Below are 11,291 nucleotides of genomic sequence, written 5' to 3'. Positions count from 1 at the left end.
AAAAATTTTTTTTTCATAATGAGAATGTACTTTTTTAATCTACAAAAGAAAAAAATCCCAAACTATCACTAAAATCAAAGCATTTATTCTTGAAAAAGTTACTTTACCTGAACTCATATACCACTGTATAACACAATGGTGATACTGTAAAATAATAATGAAACAGAAAAATTCTATTGCTTAGTGAACACAAACTTCAAGAAGAGACAGGTGATAAGAAAACTGCAGAAGAAAAAGAAGAACCCCAGGAAAATTCACATTGAGAGGGTCAGCAGGTTTTGCAGACTTCAGTAAGCTGCTTAAGAGTTTGAAAACATGGACTCCTACACCAAAGGTTTTCACTACTAGAGATGAATATTCAAGGTACATTATCTGCTTATGAAAAATGTATGACAAAAAAGAAACCAAGCAAATCACCATGAGCATATTTCTGAAGAAAGCTGCATATCCTCAAAAAGAGCCTCAGGCAGGTACTCCAGGAGAGTCTAAGAGAAGGCCTGTCATCATGGGAGATGGAGTTCCACAATGCCCCAGACAGCCTCCAGTTGAACAACATATGAAGGTAGAAGACTGATATAAGTGATTCTGATTGTGTCTGTCTAGGCTAATGTGTGCGCCTGTGTTTTTGTTTTGGCACCGGGAATTGAACCGGACCTTGCGCTTATGAGGCAGGCGGTGGCACCACTGGGCTAAATCTCTGGTCCATGTGTCTTACTTTTTAACAAAAGTTTAAAAAGAAAAAATTTCCAATAGAAACAAAGAATAAGGACACAAAAAAGAAAACATGTTTGTACAGCTATACATTGTGTTTGTCTTTCAAGTCAAATGTTATAATAAAAGTCAAAAAGTTTAAAAAAAATAAAAAGCTTATAAATTAAAAAGTTCCAAGGCCAGGGATTTAGCTCAGTGGTGCCGCCACCTGACTTATAGGCACAAGCAAGGTCCTGAGTTCAATCCCTGATACCCAAAAAAAAAAAAAAAAAGTTCCAGTAAGCTAAGGGTTAATTTATTATTAAAGGAAGAATTTAATAAAAATACAGCATAGCTTAACCATATACATATAGTCTGAAGTAGTATACAGTCATATCCCATGCCTTCATATTAATTCAACACTCATCCAGAACTACTTCTGGTTCTGTGGGTTCCATTCATGATAACTGCCCCATACAAATGCACTTACATATTTTTATGACTTTTACACTGTGTTTCTACTGTACTTTTTCTAGGCTTAGATATATAAGTTCTTAACCATGTGTAACAACTGCTGATAATATTTAGTACAGTAACATTTGTACAAGCTTATAGCCTAGGAGAATTAGGCTATCTCAGAGAGTAGAAGTGTGTAGTCCACTGTTCCACAGGTTTGTGTAAGTGTAAAATGTTTGTACAAGGTTGAGTCTACTGATGCATTTTTCAGAATGTATCTCTGTCATTAAGTAATACATGGCTGTATTTCCTTATTTCTAGCCTTTCTACCATGGCTGATGTCCATCAGTATGTTACAGTTTAAGAATAACATAATCTAAAACAGAATATCGCCATTATCTGTCCCTTCAATGTGTCCCACATGGAGCTACCAAATAAACATGAGTTCATTCTATATGATTATGAATGAAAGAGTAACCAGGAAGTACCTGTAATAATGTTACAAATGCATAACATAGCTCAAATAACCTCAGGTTACCAGACTATCTGATGTCTTCCCCATCATAATTTTAGTTGCTGGTAACTAGGTATGACTAGTTCTTTAAGCTTTAACAGTCTAAATAATCATTGGTCAATTTTTTAGTTGTAGTTTCTTCATTAAGTTGTCATTATATAAAAGTAGCTAAAATTAAAAATTAAGTTAAATTTATAATTTATACGTTTGTTTTAAAATAACAGATTCTTCTAAAATGACTGTCCTTATAATTTTCAGGTATATTTATTTATGACAGAGGGATGTTCTGAAATATTTGAGAATTCACAAGTTTTTATACACAAAACTATATAAGCTGACACTGAATTATGTAAAATGTAATATATTGATATTTTATGGAGATTAAGTAAATTTTACTTGAGGTACCAATTTCCCCCCTTTGTATTTCATAAAAACGTATTTCTAACCTTTTCATCACTGGTAGTAGACTCTGGATGAGGTAAAGGGCTATCCTGGTGAGTTGTTTCTACAACAGAAGGTTCCTCAATTTTGCTTCTTATGATGGGTGTTGCAAGAGGGGACAAGTCTAGAGCCATCTGTAACAAACAATGAAGAAAATGTTAGAAGTTCAAAAGCAGCCAATCAGTATGTGTAAATGAAGAAGTGGGAAATGCAAACTATCATTGCTTTTCCATCCATATATATATTTTTTAATTTCATGGGTTTTTTTTAATTTCATGGGTTAATAACATACTTTTTTAATGTCATCTTCTGAAGCCTTCTTGAATTCATTCTCAAATGGACTTGCCAACTCATTAAACAAACCCACTTCTTCACAGTTTTTCAAGAATCTTGTTGGTGTTGGGGTCTGATCTGAAATAAACATTTAAATCTGTGTGGTTACTTTTTGATATCATGTAAAGGCTCTAAAGTATAGTTAGTTAATTAACAAATTAGAAGAACTGGTTCAGTCAGTTGTTAATTCTCTCTTTGGAAAGACCTCTTCCTTTAAAGCAAACAAAATTTGGTTAAGTTTTTGATGCACTACAAGATATTTCCTCCAACTTTATGAATGATAAAAAGTATGAAAGAAATCATTTTTGTTCCTCAATCCACTCCTCCTCTGAGTAGAGTGGCATAAACATAGTCTACTCAAGAGGTAAACTATTATCAATATCTAACACACTGATAAGAATTTTAAAAACTTTACATTTATTAAACATTATGGTTATTTTTGAATACATGCAATTTGGGGAAAACTATAATAAAAGCATGTATGTCTGTTTTAAATTGCCCTTTAAGGTGTTTATAATTAAGATAAAAGCAAGCTTAAGATAAAACAGTCTTTAGTGGGTAGATTAAAATACTACGAAGAAAAGAAAGTTAAAAGACCTGAAAAACAAAACCTTCCTATCTTCTAATTTTTAAATTGTATGCATCTTATCAGACTGATACGAGAGAAATACAAGAATCACGGTGAAAGAATGTTCTAGCTTAATTTCTAAACAGTAGAGGAAAAGTCAACTCTACTTTCTTACAACTGAAAATATTTAAACTATACTCAAATATACATTCGTGTTATACATATTAAGACACGTACTGAATGGTCACGCATTGCCTAATGAACAAATGCCAGTTGAGGTTCATGTTGAATGAAAAACAGCAAATTTATAAATTTTGTCCATTTATTTTTACTATTTTATTTTTTTCTTCTGGTACCGGGAATTGAACTCAGGACCTTACACTTGCCAGGCAAGTGTGGCGCCACTGAGCTACATCCCTAGTCCTATTCTTATTATTTTCAAGGCTATTTATTCACTCTATAGTTGGAAGTATATTCAAATTTTATATACATTTTATGTATTTTAGAGCATCAGTTTTGTAAGTTAAATCAGGAATTTAGCATAAAATAAATACAAGTACCATATTAGGATAATTCCTTGTTGAAGGTAAAATAATCAAAATATTTTGTGAAATTAAAACTCCTCTAATTGTTAACTACTGTGTTCCCACAGTGGACATTATCTTTGTCCCTCACATGTATACCCAGATCCCTAAAATTTTTATTATATATAAATATACTTAACATAAAAATCACCTGCTTGTCACACACATTACACAAGGCCAGTCTTAGATGGTATTAGTAATACCAAGATTACTACAGGGATTCCATTGTATGATTTTATCTATTAATCTGCAATATATACCAACTCCTAACACCCCAAAGACCTCCAAAATCATATAGTATGGGTCTCATGTTCATGTGTCACCATAAATCCCTCATGACTAAATTAGTAGGTCAAATATAAATTTGGCTCTTCTATTCACACTCAAAGGATTTATGTAAGTTTATTAGGGGGTTCTTAACTTACACTAGCTGTAGGAAAAAGTGATAAAACATATAGGTATAAACCACTTTGCCAATTAATGGAACCATCAATACTTGAGAAAATAGGTACAACAGTTTAACATGCAGATTGAATATGGCTATTGATCATCAAATATATTCTACATACATCATGCATTTTATTTATAGAGTAATATTAAACTATTTATCAACATGTTAGTATAAAAATGTTTAAGGTACTATGTTTGAATGTGTCCTAATCTGTATTATATTCAAATTGAAACTAACTTTTAAAACACTTTGTAAATTAAAAATTTACACAGATGCTGTGTATGGTGGCACATGCCTGCAATCTCAGCACTTGGAAGGCTGAGGCAGGAGGATCATGGCAAATCTGAGACCAACTTGGGCTACAGAGGGAGTTCATGGCCAGTCTGAACTACACAGAGAAACCCTGTAAAACAGAGGATTCTGTAAGGCAGGAAGTTTCAGCGGAACAAAGACTTTCAAGGAGACAGCTTTTCCAGTTTGCTGTTATTTTGTTTGTTTGCCCCTTTTCCCTCTCTTTTCCTGGTTCTAGCTCTAAATTTAGGATGCGTTAATATTCCAAAGAATGGTATACCTTACTCTTCTTTGCTTCCTTTTACTTACAGAATTGAAGATACGTTGAAAGTTCTCCTACATGAATTGCTTTTAATAAATTACCAACTTCTAGCTACCTCCTCTAATTTCTTTATTACAAAATTTTTATACTGGAACAATCATCCAGTACTGTTCTTATCATCGATCTGAAGCACTGTATATGACAATTTGATCTCTACAGAATAATAATCTGTAAATATTAATAATACAATAGGTAGAGTTTCAGAATTGAAACTATTGTAAGCTAAGCTTTATAAGAGAAAAGAATCTAGAGTTTATTGGAATATTTATGATATACAAATTTGTGATTATGGTAAAAAGGCCTAAACTTTATATAAAACTTTTTTTATCACAATGCTTATGCAGAAAATATACAAATGTACTTAAAATATACATAATATGTCTGTATACATATACACAGATATGCCTGTACATATATTTAGTATATATTTAAACACCAGAACAGGGAGCTAATACAGCATGGAACAATAACCAATATACAAATCAGCTTTCTCTTTTCAAATATGAAAAATTATCATCTGTTTAGATGATACTGTACGGCTACAGGGTTCACACACAAAAAAGCAATGACTGAATTTAGGTGTCCTTTATTGACAGCATTTTACTAATAAAAATGTTGACTCTGAGAAAAAATATACATGCAGTATAACAAAATTCTAATGAACAAGTCTGCTAATTACACTAACAAGAGGAGCTTGATCATTTCCTATCTTCATACAGTCTTGTCACTCAGGTAGAGAGAGCTAAAAGAAACATGGACTAAACACTATATTAGTTCAATTATCAATTAAATGTAAACTTTGTAGATGGTATGAATGTTCCCAGGGTTCTAATTAACTTCCATAAAACAATGAAATCTATATTTGAAAACCATACAATAAAGTAAAATGAATGATCAAAAAGAAACATGGAAATGTAATGGGTAAAATACATGTTGCCAACATTTACTGTAAATGAAGTCATTGGAAGATCACCAGACTATAATATTTACAGAGAATACACAAAAACTGTGCACATTCCAGGTGAAATATGTATATAAGCTATTAATAAAAGCATATACTAACCAGCCACAATGACACTGTCATTACGTGCTGGACCAAATTTCAGTGTCATCTCATGTTTATGTTTATGGACAGCCAAATGATCCTCGTTGGTAAAACGCTGTGGCAAAAAGTTTTAAAATATAGTTAAGATTTTCAATTTGATCAAGTAAGTAAAATGATAAGGAAATTCATTTCCACAACATGTAAAACCACCATTAACAGTGAAATAGCAATTTGTAAACTATAAAAGAATCTGTTAGTATAGATAAGCATACTAGGTTCAAATAATCATAGAAAACCCATTTCCCAAGAAATAACACAAATATATCACAATATTACGTAACTCATTTGACAGCATTCAAAAACTAAACGTAAGACAAAGAAACTTTATATAAATTTTATTTGGATAATAAAAACAGATCAGTATTAAATTTTTTTGTCCTACTGGAGTACAAATATATATTCCATGGTACAAGGACTTTTGAAGAAAGCATTATATTTACCTAAAACTATGGCTACTTACCACTTTTTAAAGGAAAATTTCCTTTAAAAAATATTACTCCTGGACAAATTAAAAACTAAATCAAGCTTTAAGTTACCATTCATAAAAAAGAATTCTTTGGCTATAGTCCAGCAAAGAAATAGCAACCAATGCAATAAATGAATTCATTTAAAAATAAAACATTTATCAGTTATTTAAAAAAAATTTTTTTTTTTGTACCAGGGGATCAAACTCAGGACCCTGCGCTGGTGAGGCAGGCTGTGGCACCACAAGCAAAAATATCTTTGAAGCTATAACACTTTTTCCTATATATAACTTCATTAAATTCTGCATGCCACAGGAGACATTTATGATTACAAAATAATAAATGGATTGTTTAAATATCTGTGTCTAGCAACCAGCCTTTATGAAGATGTTCCTTATTTATAATTGAAAATAGGAAGCATCTACTTTTTCTTATTTCAGAGCATTTTGCCTACTTCCTTGTTCAGAGTAATAATTTTTTTGTTTTGTTTTGTTTTTGTTTTTTGAGACAGGGTCTCACTATGTAGTTGAGATTGACCTGAAACTCACTGTGCAGCCCAGGCTGGTCTCGAACTCACAGGGATCCTCCTGCCTCAGTCTCCTGAGTGCTGGGATTACAGGCATGTGCCACCACGCCCGGCTTCAGAGTAATAATTTAAAAATTTTAAATTATCTGATTTAAACTATTTTTTAGTCTATAACTTTACAAGAGGGATATTTAAATTATATGTACTTGAACTTGGTTTGCCCAAACTATCAAAATGAATCCTTTCTCTTGTGATCTCCTTCTCTTAACCAATTCTCTGTCCTTCCATAATGTAGTATGAGCTTCAGGATAATCTTAAAACAATGAAATATTTTTCCAATTTATTCTTATTCTGTATTTCAAAAAAATGATAAAAGCCCATTTGCTCTTAGAGGTTAAAATCCCACTGTTTCCATTATAGTATGCACAACACTTTGGTAACAGCACCTATCACAATATTAAACTGATATTTTCATAGCTGTCCTTTTAAGTAGGCAGGCCTCCTACTATTATCCTCCAAATTTGACATAAAGTACTCAATAAATGCTAACTGAAAGAACAAAATTCTTACAATATAAGAATTGAATTTTACAGATCAGTAACAGGAGAAAAACAATGATCAAAAATAAAAAATAAACAAAAGAACCATCCATGCTGGGTGTGGTGACACATACCTAAAATCCCAGCACTCCTAGAAAGTGAAGCAAGAGGATTGCAAATTTGAGCCCAACCTGGGCAACTTACAAAGATCATGTCTTAATTTTAAAAAGGGGCTGGGGATATAACTCAGACTGAACATAAAATAAGGGCCAGAGATAAAGCTCAGTGTGAAGGTCCTGAGTTCAATGCCCAGTACTGAAAAACCAAATTAAAATAACAAAAAATCCACCCATAACCACAGTTCATTAAAATGAATTAAGCTTTAATTTACTTTGTCTGTATTTTATTACTGTCTCTAGATTGTTTCACACACCAATAGGTTTTATTACCTTTCTACAGAACCTGCCTGTATTCTCACTGAAGGAAACAGACCCAATAATAGTACTTCTATCCCTTCCCTATTCATCCACTGACTATTCAGCACTGAGGGCATCATCTATACGCACTGGGATCACACCCAGCTCTCCCTTTCTCAGGTGCTATTTTTCCCCATTATTTTATAAGAATCACTGCCAAATTTGGGGGAATAAGAAGTGGTGCTTTGACTGGCTGTGGAGTAATGAAGTCCTTGGAGAAAGAACTTATCTGAAGAACTTACCAACATTATTTTATTGCTTTTTATACTTTAAAGGAAGATTCACTTTATGCTCCAAATAACTTTACAATGTCACTTTTCATTAAACATTTGTGAATGAATTCATTTTGGTATAGGCGCTAGGCTTTTAAATTGCAAAGTTGACAAAATAAATAAATAAATTAATAATAATAAAAAAAGAACTTGAAAAGTTTTCTCCTAGGAATTTTATTCAAATAGTATACTCTGATTGGATTATTTTGACCACAAATATTTAAATTAAAGAGCAACTGGAGCTGCAAGAGGCGCAGCTCAGTGGTACAGTGCTTGCCTGCTATGTACAAGGCCCTAGGTTTGATCCTGAGCAGACAGAGGCCAGATATATGAAAGAGAACTGGGGATTGGAACCAAGTTCTCTGTAATGAGCTACTTCCAGCCCCCTTTATGTTTTAAATTTAAAGAGTCTCACTATTGTTACTGATCAAAATATAACCTGGTTAACATCAGCATCCATTGCAATTTTACTTAGGACAGCAATGATACAGTCTCATTTTAGATTGAAATACTATTTTCTAGGAAGTTGAAGGTTTTAAAAGCACCAATATAGTGGTAGTAGTGCAAATGATTTTTTCTCGCCAGTAACCAATGACATTCCAAACTTTAATTTTAGCTAACACACTTAAGATACAAATTTAAAATTTCAGGGCCAGGGATTTAGCTCAGTGGTTCCGCAACCTGCCTCGCAAGCACAAGGACCCGAGTTCGATCCCCGGTACCAAAACAAAAACAAAAACAAAAAACAAAAAAAATTTAAAATTTAAAATATTTTGTTGATATACTTCTTCAGAGAGAAACCTAGAGATATTAGCACAGAACTTAACTAAAGTCTCTTGCTATTCAATCTTTTGTAATATGCTCCTATTATGTACTTCAGATGGGACTGCAGTAAATTTAGTAAATGATAATTTAATGAAAGATTTATATCACATTGACACTCTTCCATTTTATTAGTGTTGTTCTCATTGAAAATTATTTCTTTAGTGAAACATTTATACACTATAAGGTGGTTTACAAAGGAGGTATAGATTCATACTATATTTAGTCTACAGTGTCAGTGGAGGTAAATGTTCAACAATTAGCAACTTTCTACTACTAAATCAGTATCTCTAGTGAAATAGTAGAATGAGCTGTTGCCCTGATGACTTGAAAATTTATTGGAGCCTAGTGAATATGTTAAATAGGAATAAAAGAATATCATGAATGAAAGTGAATATAAAAACATAGAGTGACTTTCTCATAAATTTTAAGAGTAGAAACAGTTCCTAGAAATTAATTGCTTACGTTAATTTGTTATGGAAGCAGATGACTCAAGTTACCCATTGTCTTTAACCTTTTTTTCCTCTACGAGGGATTAAACCCAGGGGTGCTCTACCACTGAGCTACATGTTTGGCTTGTTCCCCTCTCCCTTTCTTACTGTCTGTTTTCCTAACTTTCAGACAGGTCTCTTATCCTCTTGCCTCAGCTTCCTGAGCAGTTGAGATTATAGGCATGCACCACCACTACACCTGGCCTCTCTAACCTTTTAAGAAAGATGGTTACTATTTGCACCAGCGGACCTAGCCAGAAAAACCTTTCTTCCTTGCAGTTCCCATTTTTTAGTGGGCTACAATACAATGCTCAGGTTCTTATACCAACAAAATACATGTGTTTTTGTGCATAACCATAGCATTTTTGAATTGTGCATAATCATAGCATTTGAATTGCTTAGAAGAAAATTATATGAATTTTATGTTGGTATTGTAGCAATATTGTATTTCTGAAAAACTTGTTTTTAGAGTGCACCTTTCAGTTTAAATGGGAAGCAGTTCCCATAGTTTTTGCAAAAAATTTTAGAATGTAATTCTAGTTATTTTATAAATATTTCTTGAAATACACTTTATATGAAACTTTTCCTAGTGAATACATTTTGAGCAGATTGCCTTTTCACATTCTTTTAATTTTCTTATTAAAAGTAAATAAATTTTCTTAGGTAATAGTCAAAGTTACCATACCAGTAATCATAACACGAGATTATTTAAGTGTCTTAGGGAACAAATATAGGCCAAAAATTATATAACACTTAAATTGGAGTGCTCATTCTGAAAAGTTACCATTAGTGAGAATTAAAAACTGATTTATCTTTTGAAAAATTCTGGGAAGGGTTGGGGATTTAGCTCAGTGGTGCCACCACCTGCCTTGCAAACACAAGGTCCTGAGTTCAATCCCTGGTACCAAAAAATTTTGCGGGGGCAAAATATCTGAAAATGTATACATTTTGATCTAGTAATTCTAGTTCTAAAAATGTATTTTAAGAAATGAATGAGAGATGTACACAACGGGTTACATAGAAATATATTCACCAAATACTTCTGATAGTACTGGAATTAGTTTAAAAGTTCATAATAGGAGAATGGATAAACTATGGTATATGCTCTAGCAAAAGAATACTGCAATCATAATATTTTCAATTAATACAGTAAGCTTATAATAAATCTAATGCCATACAAATATAAATAGAATACAAAAGAGTACAGTATGATCTTAGTTTTGTTTGAATGAAAGGGAGGCAGGATTTAAGAAATGCACCAAATTATTAACCAAAATTCTCTTTAGATTTTATTTGTCCTTTTAAACTTGTCAATATTTTCTATGTTATTTTTACCTTAACTTTATTTGTAGCCCTAGGATTTAAAAAAAATTTTTATTAGTACATGTTTACAGTACATAATGATTAAATTCATTGTGGGGAGTTGGTACATGTGCATGACACATCTTAATTCTTTTTACAACCTCTTCCCTCTGCCTTCACTTTCTCCCCCTCCATCCCTTACAGGAAATAGAAAATTTTCTGTTCCTGTTGTTTTGAGACAGGTCTCACTACACAGTGCAGGCTAGCCTCAAATTCATGATCCTCCTGACTCCCAGGCTTACAGGCATATGCCACAACTCCTGGCTTTAAAAGCATTTTTTGGGGCTGGGGATTTAGCTCAGTGGTTCCGGTGCCTGCCTTGCAAGCGCAATGACCCAAGTTTGATCCCCGGTACCAAAACAAACAAAAAAAAACATTTTTTAAATGTCAAGAAAAAAATACACATATACAAAGTTCTGCATTCAAATAATCATCTCTTGACATCTAAGCATGATTTTGGGAATCTCTAATACATATGTTACACAAGAGTAAGCTTGGGTTCAATCCCAGCTCTAATACTTTCTAGCTGTGTGACTCACAAGGGTTCAGCATTTTATCTCAAGTTTAGTCACTCGCCCGTAAAA

At 32.7% G+C, this 11,291-nt stretch overlaps 1 protein-coding gene across 1 annotated transcript in view; it reads right to left on the bottom strand.

Annotated features, from left to right (window-relative positions):
- Atf2 (activating transcription factor 2) overlaps positions 1-11,291 on the bottom strand; it is an 88,762-nt gene that overhangs the window by 38,013 nt on the left and 39,458 nt on the right. Inside the window, 3 exon segments of the mRNA XM_033756322.1 lie at positions 2,107-2,235; positions 2,394-2,512; positions 5,714-5,810. Coding sequence (XP_033612213.1) covers positions 2,107-2,235; positions 2,394-2,512; positions 5,714-5,810 — 345 coding nt within the window.

Source organism: Fukomys damarensis, unplaced genomic scaffold (assembly GCF_012274545.1).
Source record: "Fukomys damarensis isolate Sample0158 unplaced genomic scaffold, DMR_v1.0_HiC HiC_scaffold_26, whole genome shotgun sequence".
In the NCBI taxonomy this organism is placed as follows: domain Eukaryota; kingdom Metazoa; phylum Chordata; class Mammalia; order Rodentia; family Bathyergidae; genus Fukomys; species Fukomys damarensis.
Note: the sequence above shows the minus strand (reverse complement) of the source record. Positions and strands in the feature narration are given on the sequence as shown.